At 32.8% G+C, this 19,705-nt stretch overlaps 2 protein-coding genes across 2 annotated transcripts; one reads left to right on the forward strand and one right to left on the reverse strand.

Moving 5' to 3' along the window:
* The first annotated feature begins 2,406 nt into the window (after positions 1 to 2,406).
* Positions 2,407 to 3,636, forward strand: LOC143531648 (uncharacterized). Its single transcript, XM_077026900.1, has one exon. The coding sequence runs from the start codon at positions 2,407 to 2,409 to the stop codon at positions 3,616 to 3,618; it is 1,212 nt and encodes a 403-aa protein (XP_076883015.1). The 3' UTR covers positions 3,619 to 3,636.
* Positions 3,637 to 6,677: 3,041 nt separating this feature from the next.
* Positions 6,678 to 15,000, reverse strand: LOC143531684 (LEC14B protein-like). Its single transcript, XM_077026927.1, has 10 exons — positions 14,832 to 15,000; positions 13,103 to 13,612; positions 11,989 to 12,108; positions 11,806 to 11,883; positions 11,149 to 11,325; positions 10,999 to 11,076; positions 9,573 to 9,748; positions 8,247 to 8,405; positions 8,087 to 8,147; positions 6,678 to 7,067 (listed from the first exon to the last, which is right to left on the reverse strand). The coding sequence occupies exons 2-10, from the start codon at positions 13,529 to 13,531 to the stop codon at positions 6,873 to 6,875; spliced, it is 1,473 nt and encodes a 490-aa protein (XP_076883042.1). The 5' UTR covers positions 13,532 to 13,612; positions 14,832 to 15,000; the 3' UTR covers positions 6,678 to 6,872.
* Positions 15,001 to 19,705: the final 4,705 nt, after the last annotated feature.

Below are 19,705 nucleotides of genomic sequence, written 5' to 3' on the forward strand. Positions count from 1 at the left end.
CCTACTCTTGTCAGATTATGTTGTCTTAACCAGACTCATATTGGCTTTCACTTGGGCGTTCCCCGAAAGTTATATTGCCGGTTGCCACTTGACAGTCTTTATGCCACCACAAGAGCATACTCTATGGCGTAACATACGGTGAGACAAAAACTCGGGTGGGCTCGGGGTTCAAACCGTCAACATTTGCATAATGCTTAGCTCAAATCATTCATTGTCAATATTCGCACAAAATGACACAAATGAGAATCGAACTTGAGTCTTTACTATAAACTTAAGCCTCCTAACACTAACTCACAAAGGGATACTTAATCTTTACCTAGCAAGCTCAAGTTGACTCATGAACTTAAATAAGTCTCTATTTTTTTTAAATATATATGTAGGATTAAATTCACAATAAAGTAGATCTTAACGTGAGAAGTCATTATAACCAATTATAATTTTCTTTTGCTCTTCCTCTATATTAAATCCAAGGATATAATGATAATATTTAAATTATTAGAGTTGGTAACTATTAAAGTTTTAAAAGTTTATTTTTATTTTTTGTTAATTTTTTTATGTGTTAATTAATTTAAAAAAATATCATTCTTTTGTGTTGATTCGTATATCAACTCTTAGATCATCTTTTATTAAATTTTATAATTTGTTTATGTTTAATTAAATTAAGATTTTTTTGTTATCTTGTCTTCCTACATTTAGATCAAACAAATATTATCATTGAATCAGATATGCAGATTTTGGTTAGCAAATGATGCAATGTTGATTCAATCTCCATCAAAAGAGGGTTTACCTAATTCAATTATGCTCCAAATCTGCGTTGTCTAAATCCAACGATAATCAGGTTATACTCGTAACATCACATTCAAGACTGTGTCGTCATTAATTTCAATATTTACATTGATTTATAGATGAATCATATAATAGTTAACCATGATTCAGTTATAACAATTATGATATTTTGAATTATTCCTTATTTTTATCATGATTTCTATTGAATTCTCATTAGTCGAGTGTCACAATACGTTTTAATTTGATTTTGTTTTAGGTAGATGAACAAAACCAATAATTGTTAGATGTTCAAAATAAAACACAGACATCAAAGGGTTAATTTCATTATAAAACACTTGATTTACCTCCGTTTCTCAACCCACATAGTCTTGTTCATACTGTTATCTAAATAAAATAGGGTCAATGGATAATTAGTCGACTTCATATCATACCAAGTCAAGTGAGCTACCGACATCCCATTGTGAAGGTGTGTTTCATATTTTTAAGTGCAATTTTAATCACTTTTGTTTTTCTTTTTTCTTTTTTCTTTTTCTCATTGACATAGTTATATTCAACTTTACAAAAATGTAGGTATATTCAGTTATTATTTTGTAAAAAGTTTTGTCTGTTTATTCGTATGGTATGACCTAAGACTATTTTCGGATGAGGTTTGCCCCACTATCTAATTCAGGATGTGTGATTCGTCTAAAGTGTACCTCGTGAGACTCCCGAGAAATCACCATCCTTGATGACCGCTTTGCCCGACTAGTCCGACCCTGTTAACACGAAACTCAAATGGGCTGATCCAGCTAACAACCTATTTGGAAATATGAAATGGAAAGTGGAAACCATGGTTAATTATAATATATATAGTTTGCTAACCGGTTGGTCAAAAAAGTAATAGCCAAAAAGGTTAGTGTGTCCGTGGTTAAGTATAATTACTTTAGTTTTAAGCTTCGATAGTTAAAAGATATCATTAATACCATCTACTTTTAAGCTTTTATTCAGTCAATGCATCTACATACTCAAGATTCATTACTTTAGCTTCGTTAAAAGTTTGTTTTCAACAATACATAACTTTTGATTATTATTATTATTATTTCTGATGTTTAAAATAACATATTCATTTTTCTTAAACTCATATAAAAATCTAAAGTATACTACAAAAATGCGATAAACCTTTTCACGAATCTACTTAATTTTCGAGTATAAGAAAGGAGCCTTTAGACACTTTTACCTTATTATATGTGAAATGTTTATCAAGTATCTATGTTTTCACATATACACTTTTCAATACTAAAAAGAGTAGAACTAACTATACATTAAACAAAATGAGGTGGAAATAGAAAAACATCTGGTGCACATGAACCTGACACCCGAACCTCCCACGTAGGCTCGGACAACCGTTGAGTATTCTCGAATCAAACAAAAAACTAATAATAATACATAAAACATAAACATCACCAGAACTACTTCACTTCTTCATCACTATCATCATCATCATCTTCTTCTCTCTCTAGCAATCACCATTAACAAGCTTCCTCTTCAATTCTCACTTACATTTTTCCAATTGTATATTCTTTATATATTCATTCTTTAATTTATTTAATTTTTGTGCTTTTAGGTGTCAAATCCATTCCGATGAAGATGAACCAATATCTGCTACTGTTTATTATTATTATTATTATTATTATCATCCACCACTTTCAATTCTCATTAGCCATTTTAGACCCAGCTGATTTCCTAGCACTACAAACCATCCGTAAATCACTAGACGACATACCCGGTTCTAATTACTTCTCTTCATGGGACTTCACCGCCGACCCCTGCAACTTCGCCGGAGTCTTCTGCTCCGCCGACCGAGTCGTCACCTTAAACCTCGGTGACCCACGCGCCGCCGCACCTGGCCTCTCCGGCCACCTTCACCCCGCCATCGGAAAGCTAACAAGCCTCGTGGAACTCACAATCGTTCCCGGAAGAATCACCGGAACAATTCCGTCCACCTTGTCGGACCTCAAGAGTCTAAGGGTTTTGGGTATCAGTCGGAATTTCATCTCCGGCGAGATTCCGGCGAGTTTGGCTGGGCTTACTGAGCTACGGACGCTTGATCTGAGTTATAATCAGCTCACCGGAAGTATTCCTTGGGCTGTCGGAAGCTTACCGGCGTTAACGAACTTCGTGTTATGTCATAATAAGTTAACAGGGTCAGTACCGTATTTCGTTTCCAAAACCCTAACTCGGTTGGATCTCAAACATAATAATTTATCCGGTTCAATACCTCCCGGGTTTTTACCATCCTCTTTAGAATATCTTTCTCTCTCATGGAACCGGTTTTCGGGCCGGGTTGATTACTTGCTACCTAATTTAAACCGGTTGAGCTATTTGGATTTAAGCTTGAATCGGTTCACGGGTCCGATCCCGAGTTGCGTGTTTGATTTCCCAATAACTAATCTCCAACTCGAAAGGAACTTGTTTACCGGCCCGGTTCAGCCTGGGAAGGAAGTGGCGATCCAGACCGTCGATCTTAGTCATAACATGTTATTTGGAGAGGTGTCTCCGCTTTTTTCTACTGTACATAATCTTTACCTTAATAATAACCGGTTTACGGGTTCGGTCCCCACAACGTTGATGGACCGGCTGAAGGCGGGAAATGTGCAATTGTTGTATTTGCAACATAATTTTTTGACCGAGGTGCCGATTAAACCGACCGAGGTGATCCCGGTTAGTAGTTCGGTGTGTTTACAGTATAACTGCATGGTGCTGCCCGTTCAGACACCATGCCCAATTGAATCGGGGACACAGAAGACCCGACCCACGTCACAATGCGTGCAATGGAAAGAGTTGAAAGGGTAAATCAGAGAATTTTTGTATTATAATGTATTTAAGTATTATATTCTTTGATGTTTTTCATTGTTTATAAACAATTTAATTGATTCTTTAAACCGATTTTATTTATGACTTGATTAAGGGAAATGTTTGTAGCAATTTCATTTATTACTAAGCTTTCATTTTAATGATTTAATTATTTGTTTATTTATTTCGTGTAAGGAGATGTTTCGGTCATTTATTAAAAGGATGTAATACAACAATATGTTGCTTGAAATAAAGTAAGTTGTTTGGAATATGCTGTTATTTTTGCTACTCCATATTATGAGATGTTTATTAAAAAGATTTATTTTTATTTTTTTGAGTGTGTTGTAATGTAATACAACAACCTGTTGAATGCGACATTTGTTGTTACTTTATGAAACAATAGAAAATGATAAATTCATATATGGTCAGGGGCTTTTCCAACTTTGCCCACTGCTGTGAAACACATTCACTGATAATTTAAAGGAAACATATATATAAATAAAATTAAAACGTAAAAAAAAATAAAAAAATGATAACATATATCACGTGTTTTAATTGATTCATATGAAATCGTGTCTTTGTCGCCTTCCCTGCTAACTTCTGGTTTTCGCTTTGTTTTCCAAATAAAAGTTGGTTGAAAATAATATATATATACGTGTAAAATGCTGCCTGCATTAAGAGGATTAGAGCAAATGCACCGGAGCAAGGAATAATTATTATAACATGCCAGAGATTATGGAAATCGAGATATGATACAATGCACGGTGGTTAAGAAATTGAAGATCGAAAAGATCAAAGGAAATACTAAATTTTTAGGTTTTCTTTGATTAATAAACCGATTTAAATGTAAAAGCATACAGTGGGCAAATTAATATAATTTTAAGATAATGTAGTTTGTTGTTCGGTGGGTCACTTCCTCCGGGTTGTGGAGGGATCGATGCGGCTATTGTTGCTTTATTCATAAAAGTTTACATAACTAAATAAAAAATTGGTGGTGGTGGTGTGGGGGTGGGGGAGTTTGTTTCACATCAACACTATATAAAATAATAATACAACTTCTATATTCGAATAATACCTTATATATAAAATAACTATAGGCTAGGCCTACTCTAAAGGAGTAAATTAAAGATGGGGATTTAGGCTCTCATTTGGATTGGGCTTTTAATTTAAACCAAAGTTACATAAAAAACATATTAAAAAATGAAAATGACCCTTAAGGGGAGAGGGACGCAAGCGGTATACCTAAATTGGGTTTGGTACCCGATAGGTAACGCCGCTACCGTCAACCTATATGGCGTTTAGGGTAACTCAAATAATGGACAACAACTCGAGCAACTTTTGGCCAATATGACTGTTTTTTTTTTCTTTTTTTTTTGGTTCAATTTGATCGTTAAAACTTAAAAGTGGGGTTTTTCAAAAGAAAATCATACCCTTTTTAAATACATATCATCTTGTTATAACTTATCAAAAACACTTGTTATTATGGTGATTTTTTTCTAAAAAAGATTATTGAATGAAAAAGTTATAAACGTTTTAAAATAATAGAGAATTGACATGTGACTTATATGTAGAGAATTAAAATACTTACAATTACTTTTATACTCTTTTCTCTTTGGTTCCCACTTAATAAAAGTCAATTAATTATGGTTTCTCACAATTCTCAATTTTGTTGGCATTTGTAAAATAACTCAACCCATATTTCATAATCTGATATTTTCATCGGTTTATTCATTCTAGAAAATCTAGAGATTACTGTTTAAATAGTTCCAACGGCCCCTTGGCGGGGGTCGGGGGCAGCGTCCTTGGTTGGGGTCTATTTCGAACATATGTTGTTTTAATAAATATATCAATACTCTGGTCGAGCTGCCAGAAAATTAATTTTAATTAATTTTCGTTACAAGTTTAACAAACCCGACATGAGCGTGTTATCATTTGATAATCGTTGTGATAACTGCAAATTAGTTATCATTGTCCATGTCTCAAACCCTAATATATTTTGTTTTGATCATACGATACAATCTCTAGTTCACCATACTCTCACAAATATCATACGCAAGTCTTGCTCAAATTAATCTGAGCCCGGTCTAAATATTTGGGAACCATAAATAATTTTGATCCAAATAGTGTTTACGCTACTCTCAGATATCCAAAGATACTCGTTTACAGAAATTCCCAAACAAAATTCGTCTAAAACAATGATCGTAAGATCTGAACATTCTAAATCATTGTTGAAATGTGTGGCTTTAATGGGAGATTCATCAATCAGGCCTTTGGTTTGGTGGTAAGGGGTTTTCCCTCATGGGTTTCTTGATAGGGTGATCACGAGTTCGAATATATGGACCGTTTAGCTAATAATGGACGGTTGAAGTTTAGTTTATGGGCTCGAACTTGGACATTGGCGACTGGTAGTCAAAACAACGTTAAAAAAAATAGAGATTCTAAATAAATTAATTGTTCCTATGTGAAATTCTTTAATTGGTCCATAAATACGGTCAATATCGGTTACAAATCGGTTTCTATTGTATCGATTAATGTGGTTTGTGACTTTAGTCAATTAGGTTATGTTTATGTAACCATTCAAATATTTATATCAAGCATCAAGTTAACAGGTTGCATTCTAACTTGGTTGAGTGATCGTTATGTTAATCATTTAAACTGGTATTCAAAAGCCTGTGATTTTTATTCATTTTGACGTGATTGATTCTGTGTTGACTCGACAAAACAATTTATGGTACGCTACCCGATCATGCCCATACACCCTAAATAGTTTAATTAAAGATTGGTGTGTAAGGTCAATGGTAGGATCGATATATGTACATGGATCATGCTCTAGGATATTATAGTTTACCTAGTTTAATTCAACATATCCTCAATCAAAGTTTTTAAATTTTCTTTTATTATCATCAAAAATATATTTATTTTTGCCATGAGTAAGAGCAATGTCTAACCATATCATTACAGGACGTGAAGATTTGAAGCACATACTATAGTATATATCTTTAGGCACATAATTATACATATAGATATTAAAGATTTAGTTATTCCTGTGATAGAAAAAAAAACTTGTCTCTATATACAATCTTTTCTATGGAAACAGAATGAGACAATTAGACAAATCACAAAAGATTGGTGGTGTATACTGTATTACTGCACAACAACAAAAAGTCATTTCCTTTGATTCATTTGTTCCATCTTTTCCTTATTATCTTATTATATATTATGAAAACAAAAGACTTACATATTTATTTTGTAGATTATAAATCAAAATATTGTCTTCGAGACCGACTGTTATTCGCGGGAACTGCGTTCTCCCCGTTACCAGGGAATTCCCACTTTGCGATATCCCCATCAAACGAAGAACTAACGAGCATCGGATAATAAGGGTGCCAGCTGCAGTCCCGTACGGTTGACTTATGGTGCACAAGTCTTGCAACCCAGGCCCCACTCACCTGAAAATGATTAAAGCGTATCGGTTACAATGGAAACAGGTCAATTCAGGTTGTATTTTATTAGCTTACAAATTACAATATCTTATTATGTAGCAACAAATGTTTTCTTTAATCATATAATTCATACATTAACTATTTACAAAATTGGTCATCGGTTTGATTACTATTTACTTATAAATGGGCGGATTTGAGCTATGTTTTATCTCTAAGGGGTCGAACGAGTAAAATAAAAAAAATGTAGGTCAAAAGAGAACGGGCTGCATGTCGAAGGTCACACAAAGTACATTTTTATTGCATAAAACATAGGGGTGTAAATGAGCCGAGCCACTCGTGAGCTACTAGGAATTGGCTCGTTAAAAACTTGAATCGTGCCGAGCTTAAATAGTTAAATGAGCTCAAGCCCAAGCTCGAGCTTTTATTGAGGTTGATTCAACAAACAAGTGTGAGTCGAGCTTCACATATCAAGCTCAAGCCAGTTCGCAAGCCTAAACGAGATTTTTATTTATCTACTTTTAATTTAATATGTTTATAAAATAACTATTATTATATAAAAAATTATTATTAAAATAATTAAATAATATATATATATATATATTATATAAAAAAATTATATTTGCACATATATATGCAAACTATCTTATTATTTAACAACAAATGTTTTCTTCACTTATGCAAATAATTATAAGAACATGTAAATTAGACAATTAAACGATCCGAGCTCGAGCTTGAAAAACTACTCAAGAGCTGAGCTTGAGCTTTAGCGATCGAGCTCTAAACAAGCCGAGCTCAAGCCTTAATGGGCTCAGGCTCTGCTCATTTACATCCATAAAAACTCCTAAATAAATTTATCATTAGAAAATAATTTGGACAGAAAGTGTTTCAATGCAACCCAACAAAAAAGTGCTGGTATTGACCCCTCTAGTATGTGCTCTCTCTTTTTGAGAATCAGGGTAACAATTTTAAACGCGGATTAATGTAATATGATGAAAAAAATGAAGTTTAAGGAGTGTGATACTTACCAAATCATAAACATAAACACAGGAATCATGAGATCCAGTATAAATATACCTTTGGCCAGTACTGCAACATTATAAACATATAATCAGTTAAGTTCATATTATAAAGATGTGAGCATTATTATAACTAAAATAATCTGACTAGTTATAATGTTGTAGTTACCTAAATTCTGGTGAAAAATAGCAGCGTATGAGTGTACGCAATACTGAATGACCTTTATATGTGGCAACCGATTGGTCAGATGGATGTTTTATATTTCGTGCCCTAAGTGGGTAGTCCATCCATCTATAGTCCCATTCATAATTCCTGAATCCAGGAGTGCTGAAAAAGAAAAAAATGTGTGTATATGTATTATAATTATAAGCATTCATAATGTAACTATATGATCAGACTTGAATATCTAGATGAGCCCGACTTTGAAATAACCTTTGTTTGGTTATTTTAGACATATATGCAACCTGGTTACTTCACAGTAACTTGTGACATATATGTAATCATAGAAGTACTTATAATGTATGACATTACTACCCTCAAATAATATTAAATATATAAAACAAACAGATAAAATGATTGGTTTTTAGAAGTTCATGAAGGTCTAAAATTGTTGGAGTTTTGAAGAGAACCGAACGTTGCATATAAACACATGTAAAAGGCGTTCTAATATATATAAAAAAAACTCATATTCGTAAAAAAAGTTACTTTGATTTTTTTTTTTTAATTTTTTTTATTAACTCTGTTTCCACATGTGTTTATATGCAAAAGGTCTGAAAAATATTATGTATAAATGAGTTTTTTTACATGTCAAAATGTATTAATTTTTGTATGTATTTTTAACATGTAAAACACATGATTCTATGGTTCTCCACTTTTTTGTGGTTCCCCAATGATACTTGAAAACTTTGCGCAAACCACCTTTAACAATAGATTTTTTTTAAAAAAAATTATTCTGTCATTCCTTTTACATGTTTTTGGTATTTGCCAAAAGCAAAAAAAGATAAAAATATATATGTAGCTTTCGGAAGTGCATATATGTAGCATGTAATCTACATATATATACGAGATGCATATATATATAACTTCATGGTTTTCAAGTTAAAGGTGACTTTCGTCAAAACCCTCACACACACTGTGTATGTGCGTGCGCATGTAATTTAAAGAAAAAGGTCAAAGAGTCGGCAAATTCCATTTCAGTTTGGTTTGAAATAGAAAAGCAAATCCCCAACAGTCCATAATCAAACCAAACCGACCTGATTGCAAAATCTCATATTATATTCTAATATTGTTCCTAAGCATTTTAGAAACCCTTATCCATGATACTTTCAAGTATTCAACATTTGGACTCATATCAAAGATATTTTACCTAACAATCATTTATCATTTTTCAAATGAACTACTGCCTGTATACATTTTTTTGTTGCTTCTAAAAATATATAGAACTTTATAAAGATAATGCATCCGAAATAAAATGACAATATCGTACTAACATACCGAGGCCTATTAGATGACATTTTTCTGATATCCCAAAGCTTAATAGTCTGATCTTTTCCATTTGAAATGAAATAACGACCATCATTACGACTATCAAGAAATGTAATTCCTTCTAAATGCCCCGTGAGTATTCCAACTGGCTTTCCTTTTGATCTGAAGCAACGTCTGTCCCAAACCTGAAAAAAATTAATATTATTGTTTGGTATGCTTTAGCATACACACAAACTTAATTAAATCTGCGAATGAATGTTAAAAGAAAATATAATGCCAATATTTTTTTTAATTAAAACTGTGAGAAACAATTAATCAATTGGTCTCTTTATTGATATTGCATACCATTAACCACATATTTATATGTAGTTTAATATCTCTAACACACGCATATTATTAAGTCTTATATCTTTAATATTCATATAAATTAAATTAAATCTGTAAGCAGATGTTAAAAATGTTTTTTTAATGCCAATAATATGGTATATTAAACTGTGAGAAACAATATTAATCGAGTAATCAACTGGTTTCTTTGTTAATATTTCATACTACTAACGAAATATCTATATGTAATTTTATGTCTTTGATATACATAAAAATTAAATTAAATCCACAGATGTCAAAATGTTATTTATGCCAATAATATTTTAAATTTTTAATTAAAACTTCGAGACAATTAACCAATTGGTTTCTTTATTAATATTTCATACTATTAACAACATATCTATATGTAGCTTTATATCTTTGATATACATATATATTAAATTAAATCTACAGATGTCAAAATGTTTTTAGTGCCAATAATATTTTAATTAAAACTTCGAGAAACAATTAACCAATTGGTTTCTTTATTAATATTTCATACTATTAGCCATTTAGCCACATATCTGTATGTAGTTTAAAATCTTTAATATACATATAATTGAATTACATCTGTAAACAACAGATGTCAAAATGTTTTTTAATGCTAATAATATTTTAACTAAAATATTATTGTATTGATAAATTGGTTTCTTTATTAATATTTCATACTTTTAACCACATATTTTTTGTGTAATTACAACTAAATTTTTTTTATCAATATTTCATACTATTATTATTTTACAATTAAATGTTTATACACTAGTTTTAGTTATTGCATGGTAAAACAAAAGAATACATATATAAAAATTTAATTAACTAATATCACATTTATGTGATTAAAAATCTAACAAATATGATTACGAAAAAAAAAAAGAAGCTTTACCTGTATTTTTTTAAAATGGAAACATAAATATAGTTGAAGGATTAAAATATTAAAGAGTCTGGTGTCGTTAAAGATTAAATGAACAAAAACACAGATTATACTCTTTAAAAAAAGAAGTCTAAACGCAAAAGTGCTTTGTTATTAAATATAGATATGTTAAATTTGGATAAAAACAATATAAAGATTTACCTTACAGAGATTATCATCACTCCCAGAATATATTAAATTGCTGGCTTCATCAGCAAAGCACACACTGTTTACATCTGACTGCATAAAGTAACAACATACTGCAATAAGTTATTTTAATCAAAATAACATTTGTAACATTTGAATCATTACCGTATGCGCTTGAATTCGAAGGGAAAGTTTGTTTGCTTCAATATCATAAACATAAATTGAATCATCACTACTTCCAGCTACAAGTTCTTTACCATCATTAGAAAATTTTACAGAAAAAATTCCAAATGAATATCCTGCTTCATCATCAGCAGAAAATTCTAGCCCTTCATGTACCTCCTGTGAAGTTGCAAATCACAATTATTGTATATAATCAAACACTATTTTTACACAGAAAAAACTGAATCAGACAAGTTATAAAATTATAAAGTGCAGCATACTAAAACTTAACAAACTATTATTGATACTTGATAGCATACTGAAGAGAAGAGAAGTCTGTTTTAGAACAGGATTCTGTAAACAAACTGAATGTTCAATGAACCGTTTGGCGGGAAGTTCTTTCATCAGTTTATGTTTGTTTATTTAATAAACAGACGAACATAACAAAACTTTTTGTTCATTTAGTTAAACGAACGAGCATGAACACATATCTCGCTCATTCATTTATGTCATGTATGCTCGTTCGTTTGTGCTCATTTCTATGGGTTGCTTAAGTTCGTTCATTTATGTTCGTTAGTATATTCACTCAAATTTGTTAGGCCCATTGTTAAAGTGAAACAAACGAACACGCTCCTAAATAGAAACAACATTCATTCATACCGTGACATTTGCATGAGAATCTGTTCCAGCAGATCCAATATTAACAATGTTGACAATAGGAGACATAGTTGAATAAATCTGCAAGAGACAATATGATAAAACACTTCACTTTACTGCTTGAATTGGATGTGAATCACTTTTAAGAACAAAATTAAAAAAGAAAAAAAAGGAAAAGAAACTCACCAAGAAACGTTTATCTGGAGAAAGAGATGTGTCCGTAACTGTCCATCTCAAGCTTTCAGCAACAATATTCTTGTGAAGTTTCCACCCCATTTCAGTATTATATACTTTAATGTGGCTTCCCTGTTAAAAAGTACAAATTTTACCAGTTTAGAACATATGCCTGTACACGAACTACACGTCCAATGAACCCAAAATTTTGTTAGTAGAATCGGGTTTGCTATTCAAAAGGATTGCGGTGCAGCTTGTTGCCCATTTACCTGCCACTTTATTGTAATCGTTTGACTGGTTACTTATATAAATTTTATATACACATAAAAATAAACGAACGAACATAAACATAAGTTTTTGTTCATTTAGTTGAATGCATGAACATGAACACATGTTCCGTTAGTTCATTTATGTTCGTAAATGTTTGTTTGTGTTCGCTCGTTTATACATGTTCGTTTCCGTATTTACGTTCGCTTATTTAAGTTTGATTGTTTATGTACACATTTAAACTTTTAGGCCCATTAAAATTTTGTCTATTTTTATTAAACTAAAATATCACCCATTACAATGTAATCTAGTTTTATTCATTTTGTTTATTAAACAAAAATACCACCAATTACAATCTAGTCTAGTTTTATTCATTTTGTTTATTACCTAAACTAAAATATCACCAATTACAATTTAGTCTAGTTTTATTCATAATGTTTATTAAACTAAAATCACCACCCATTACAATTTAGTCAAGTTTTATTCATTTTTAAGGCCCAACAGATTGATATTCACGTTTATTTTAATTGGTGTTTGCTCAGGTACATTCGTTTATATCTGTCCATCTGTGTTCAGTTATTTTCGTTCTTTATGTTCATTTAAGTCCGTGAAGGGTGTTGCTCTGAAACAATTAGGAGCTTCTCTTGGTCATTTATACTATTAATCAACAAACATAAATGAACATGAACACATCCATTTTCTTAAATGAACGATCACAAACAAGAAAACCCCGTCCGTTAGCTGTTCGTGTCAGATCATTTGTTCGCTTTTAAACGAACAAACATGAATATGCTCATTTTGTGTTAGTTCGGTTCGTTTACAAGCATACAATAAACTTTAATGAGGTTAACAAGAATACCTGAAATGCAGCAACGAAAAGGGAACCGTCATTTGAAAACTGTGAGACATAAGCTCGGGTGGTCAACTGGTCAACAATAGAAGGACCTTTAACAGGCAAATACTTATTAAGCATATGGCATTGATCAGCTGAAGAAAACCTCCCTCGACCCGAATAATTCGCTTCTCGACGCGCTAACATTTTCACAGGGGAAACGTTAAGCTCCTCCCTTCGTGGAAGAACCCGTTTCAATCTATCATGCGGTGCTGACCTCAGCTTTGTTAATTGAGCAACTTCAGGGTCCACATCAGCCTGTGATGAAGATTGGTGACTGCCATTATCATCTCCAACGGGTGAAGATTCACTATCAGAATAATCGGGGTCGATTTCTAATCTACTTAAAGCGTATCCCATATCACCTATTAGTGTGGTCCAACCCCTAAAGTACATTATAACATAAACACTTTGTAAATGATTGTAGTCTTGCAAACCCTAATCTTTATATCATCCCAAATTTTCAGCTAGCAAACCCTGCAAACAAATGGATTATATGATCATATTCATCATACCATGTCCCAATTCTCAAAAGCCTAATTTATGTTTATTAATATATCATAATATACAATCTAGATATGATTTCATCTTAAAAATAAATAAAGAATGCATAATGTAAGTTAACTTAGTCTTAAACATCCATTCACAAATGATAAGGATTTAATACAAATTGATCACAAACAACTTTAAGTTTATTAATCTATCATAAAACTCAATCCTGATATCATTTTATCTTAAAATTTCAAGCACGCAAATGTAAGTCAACTTAGTCTTAAACATCAATAGTCATTCCAGATTAAAAAACGATATGGATTTACTACAAGTGGATCACAAACACCGATCATGAAATTCAACCTAAATATCATTTTATCTTAAATCTTCAAGGACGCGTAATGTAAGTCAACTTAGTCTTAAACAGCATTGATCATTCCAGATTAACAAATGACAAGAATTCAACACAACAAACTGATCACAGTCAACTTTAAGTTTATTAATCCATCATAAAACTCAGTTCAGATATCATTTTATCTTAAATCTTCAAGAACGCGTAATGTAAGTCAACTTAGTCTTAAACAGCATTGATCATTCCAGATTAACAAATGACAAGGGTTCAATATAACAAACTGATCACACACTACTTTTAAGTATATTAATCTATCCTGCAGCTCAATCTAGATATCATTTTAACTTAAAATTTCAACAAGCATAATATAAGTCAACTTAGTATTAAGCATGAATAGTCAATCCAGCATTAAAAACAGATAAGAATTCAATAGAAATTGATCAGAAACACCTTATGCTTATTAACCTATCATAAACTAAATCTAAATATCATTTTATCTTAAAAATTCAATGACGCATAACCTTAAGTCAACTTTTAGTCATAAACATCAAAAGTCAAGCTCTCTTGCTCTACACGAATTCGATATACCTAATGTTTCGATCAATTTGTTGCTTTCGATTAGGTTACATAACCAGAAACAAGTTCAGCAGCCAACAAAAACTAAATGCAGTCAACGCATGAACTGATTAATCAAACGAAGCCCTAATTTATGAGATAAAACTAAAACTACCGCAACAAAGTACATGATCATGAACGAGAATCAAAGCTTCAATTGAACAAGCGTAATTAGTTGAATTAAACATCATCATCATCGAATCGATAGATAGATAGAGAATTGAGTGATTGAATTACCAGTGGATTGGATTGGAGAATGGAGATGAATGGATTGAATTGAATTGAATTAAATTTGGGAAACTCTGACTGACTATAATGATCAACTGTTGGCGGTTGTTGAAAAATGTTGCCGTTAAAAGTTGAAAGCTGTTTTGGGTTTTGTCTAAATTCACAATTCTTTCTAGATGCATATGCATATGCATATGCATATGCATACATATGGTTGTTAAAATAATATTATTATCATTCTATACTTTTTACCCTTTACTTTCAAATATAAATAAATATATTCATGAAGTGATAAATTCTTAGTTGTTAAATTAGGTGAAGGTCTGAATTAACCAGCAGGCTTGCCCCAATGGCTAGGAATATGATGGATGACTCGGATGTCCCGGGATCCCTAATTTCGACCGGATTTTACCAGAGCATTAAAACATGTCATGTCTTCGGGCGGAGTGAGCCAACTGGGTTTTACCGGGAACGCCAAGCCAAACTCGGATGCTAGCGTGGATCCCGATCATGTCAACATAGTTGGCCTGAGTGGGGTGGCGGGGCGCAACGTGTTCGTGTAGTGAGATAACTTAACTGTGAAAGTCACTATTCGAAAAAAAGGTAAAGGTCTAAATGGTTCAAAGACTTAAGAATGGTGGGGTTGGAGGAGGCGGCTATGTTTAAGAAGCAAACTGAGGGTTATACACACATGTGAACTGTGAAGGAACAATGGGGTAAAACTTTCAATTAACATCATTTTGAAGCTTAGTGGGTACCAGTACCGTATGCATCATAAGAGGTCCTCTATGTGAAATCGGTACCAAGTTTTAAATAAACACAAGTGATTTAGTTTTCAATTTTGATATGCATAAACAACCGAGTCATCGTATCGTATTAGACCAACAAATTCAAATTTCTATGCAAATCCTAATTCCAAAATATTTTGTGAACCAAACGCACCCTAAAGTAGTTTAATGTATGTTTTTTCTATTCTTGTAAACATTTATACCCCTGAATTATTTTGCAAAACATAAAAGGTGTTTAATTTTTATTTTTCATAAAGTTGTCACTTAATCGAATTAGTCGAATCATATTTTTAAATAAATATTTTAACTGAAACATTTATAATAAAAACTGATAAGTTATGAAATTTTAAAACCGAAATTTAAGTTATAGTTCCCATGACCAACATGAATCGATGCGTAAGCTTGTTTAAGGAGAGTGGCATTTCAATTTGTTTAACCTATATTAAATAACTAAAATGTTTAATAAGAATCACGAAGGCATCTAATGTAGGTGTATCATAGTACCCTCTCATGCCGGGATTGGGTTCCATGGACATGCGTTTTTAAAGTTTAATTTTTAAGGTTTAGACTGAATTAAAAAAATCATATTTTCTAAATTTTGACGAAAAATACTAAATGACGTTGTTTTAATGTAAGCAATGATTTCATTCCGTATTGACTTAATTAAATATTTGGTCAAGTCAAAGAACGTTCATAAGAGTTCACAATTCTTTTCCTTTAAAATTCTGCTGAATTAATTTTAATAAATCAAATTATTAATTGTTGACCCGTGATAATCTAGCATAAATTTACATTCAATGTAGCTTACATAAATTAATATGGATATTAATTTAAATATAATTTATTGTAATGATTTTTTTTTTAACGGCCAACAAACAGAATTGATTAAGTATTTCATACGGGGTGACCCAATGGCAAAATGTCACCGCCAGCTGATCCAACCCAGCCGCACGGAGCCCTAAGCGCCTCCCAGTTATATTCAGTTCCGAGGAAATTCACCCATTCGAAGGGCCACTGGTGGTTAAATTCGGGTGCCCTGAGGATCGAACTGGATATCACAAATATCTCAGTATTCCTTCATTAAGCAACTCATGTCCCCTCCAAAGTATTGTTAGTGAGATTTGAACTTAGGTCTCCAATGAAAAACCCAAATTGTTTACCACTACACCTTATTAACTTTTTGAGAAAGAATAATGTATTTGAAATTGCTTTTGATGTGAGAGAGTAAAGTTAATAAGTTACACTTTTGTAACTTATAAACTTATTAAAAAGTTATAAGGTGGTAAAATAAGAAATCCCAAACACCCCCTTTGATTAACAAGACCTAAGTTTTCTAAAATAGTTAAACGAAAGTACGTTTGTTAAAGGTTCCGAAAGTGTTATGATAGTAAGATGGGTCGGTATGATTGATCATCAGATTCGATTTCTACTTATTGCCCAAGTTTTAAGAGTGGACGAGGTGATATGTTAATCTACCAGTATCGATTTTTAATATTTTCCTTTTCTTTGAAGTTTGTATCTCCCATGTCAAAAACCACAAAAGGGTTATGTTAGGTAGTGTTTGTATGTGACTTAACAACGTAACAAGTGGGGTTTCGTATTTAACGACCAGTATGTTTTGACTTATTCGTAACAACACATGCATTGGATCACTCTATAACATATCACGTCATTATTATTTATATTACTTTAATTTATATGGTAGTTTTTTTTTCTTTTTGGAACGGCCAATAACACATGGTTGCTTTTTCTAATTTAACTTTGCTCACTTACTCTCGATTTTTATCCCACAAAAAGGAGTTTAAGTTGATTTCTACGATCACTTGCCGTCACCGCTTTTTGAGTTTAAGCTGATTTCTACGATCACTTGCCGTCACCGCCTATTGACTATTACTGAAAATTCTACCATTTCTTCATTTTCAAATTGTCCGTAATGTGACCGCCATGAATGCTAGTTTTACTGTTAAGTAACTTCACCATATAAAATATGTAAGTAGTATTACATACAGGGCCGGCTCAACGTCCTCGGAGGCCTAAAATTAACTAAAATGTTAGGACCTTTTATTTTCTTTCCTTTATGTATATAGCGCTAGAGAGCAATCATACTTAGCTTGTGGCTTATCATTGATTTACTAATTCTAAAAGAACTCTACTTTCAAATCTCATAATATATAACTCTTATTTAAAATGGAGGCCCTATAAATCTGAAGGCCTAAAGTCATTGCCTCATTTAGCTTACCCACGAGACGGCCCTGATTACATACATAAAAGATCTATGATTCGGTTTGTTCTGCTTGATTCCTTTTTGTTTTTGTATATTAGTGTGGGAGAGAGAATTTTAATTAGCAAGGGGCAGCTTTTGTTTTCCTTTTTTGACAGAGCTACAGAGTTACAGTTTATAAGTTAAGCTTTTGTTTTAACTAGTATTTTCGACCCCTGGTGTTGCAGGGGGTTGTATAACCATAGGCTAGGCGAAGCTCCGTTCTTGGTGATCGAATCTTCAAATTTGCATGTTTTCATCCAAACAAAATCAAATAAGTGTAAACTTATTCACATCAGTGCTTTCATAAGACTAAAAAAATTACAACAAAAACTGATTACGAACCCTTCTTGGGACGTTTTCCAAAGTTAAGATTTAATATACCTACTAACAACAAATTAAAGTCAAAACAAAGAGTGACATTTTCCTAACCTAATATGACATTTTGTGACCATTTCCATTATAAGGCTATCCTCTATGGTGAGGGGCTTCAAAGCCCCTCTACCGTGACACGTCAGCGCCACGTAAGCACCGCGAGCATCGAAGCTCCAACCAAAAGCGCCCCACTATGGTTCAATGCCCAAAGACGCCCCTATATATATATATATATATGCATATGTATGTATGTGTGTGAGAGAGTGGGGCTTCAACCACGCCGACCGTTCAAACGAACCCACCCTCGCCGCCCAGCCTTCAACGGCGCCCCTCTGTGGTGTTTGCCGCCCACCGCGCCCCAAAAAAGCCACCATCCGCGCCCCATAGCGGATAGCCTAAAGGAAAACCACAACTCTAGGATCCCGACCACGTGCGCAAGCCGTGAGTACATGCATAGTGCCATAGTCCTTCCATATCACTCAAATTCCGTCTATGATAAATTATTAAAATTTGTTACTTGTTACGATTTTAAGATCTTTCGTGTGTTATAGAATAGACTAAAAAAAGACTTTGCTGGTGTATTCATAACCGTCACAAGGACAAGGTTTTATATGAGATCATTCTCACGGCTTGTTACATGTAAGGGTTAGACCACATGTTGTGGTTACCGCCCAGGGTAGTATAGCATCCACCTCAGCTCCATGTCGACAACACCCTTTGCCCCCACCCCCCCCCCCCGCCCGGGTCCTGCAAGCATTCCATCGGTAACCATTTGCACCCATGATTACCGCCCCAAACTCTACATAAGCCTTGCCATGCCGGTAGCCATGTGGTCAGTGTTACCGCCCACAACGTGCACTCTTAGTCTCTTAGAGAATTTTGCTCATTTTGAAATTTGATATACGCATATGCACACACATAATATAAGAAAGTGACTACGAGGCAGTGAGGCACCTTTGGTCTTATTATTATTTATATTTTTAATATATAGTGTGGAAGCAGTAAATAATATGTGCCTATCAATTCAATGGCATAAATTATTACATATATGCACTTAGTGAAGTAGGTAGTTGGCACTACAAACAACGAAAGCTACAATGTTGGACGAGGTAGTTGATTCTGAATTTATGATATTTAAATCGAGGCTAATTACAAAATTACGTACTATGATGTGTATGTGGTCTGTTCCCATACGCATTGAAGTGTTTTTAATTAGTGCACCTCGTATGTCACCTATTTGTGTGTTTGCGTGAAGTAGCGATGTGTCATGTGAGGTCGTAGAGCAACGATCATCACATATTTAACATTTTAATGTCAATTATATGTCACAGGTCGTAGAGCGACTATCATCGCATGCTTACATATACAAATGATTCGTGTAAATTCTCATATGCCATATATGACATGAATCCTTCTTCAATCTAACTACAATTACATATACATTTATATAAACAAAAATA

Source organism: Bidens hawaiensis, unplaced genomic scaffold (genome assembly GCF_021521415.1).
Source record: "Bidens hawaiensis isolate Kalapana, Puna unplaced genomic scaffold, B.hawaiensis_p1.1 tig00009196_1, whole genome shotgun sequence".
NCBI lineage: Eukaryota > Viridiplantae > Streptophyta > Magnoliopsida > Asterales > Asteraceae > Bidens > Bidens hawaiensis.

Bases quoted from the DNA above. Each gene is read 5' to 3' on its own strand.
- LOC143531648 (XM_077026900.1), top strand. From the start codon at position 2,407: ATGAAGATGAACCAATATCTGCTACTGTTTATTATTATTATTATTATT.
- LOC143531684 (XM_077026927.1), bottom strand. From the start codon at position 13,531: ATGTACTTTAGGGGTTGGACCACACTAATAGGTGATATGGGATACGCT. The intron at 8,406-9,572 runs GTATGTTAGTAC...TTTCTTTTTCAG, and splicing joins ATGTCATCTAATAGGCCTCG to CACTCCTGGATTCAGGAATT. The intron at 7,068-8,086 runs GTAAGTATCACA...AATCATTTTCAG, and splicing joins GTGTTTATGTTTATGATTTG to GTGAGTGGGGCCTGGGTTGC.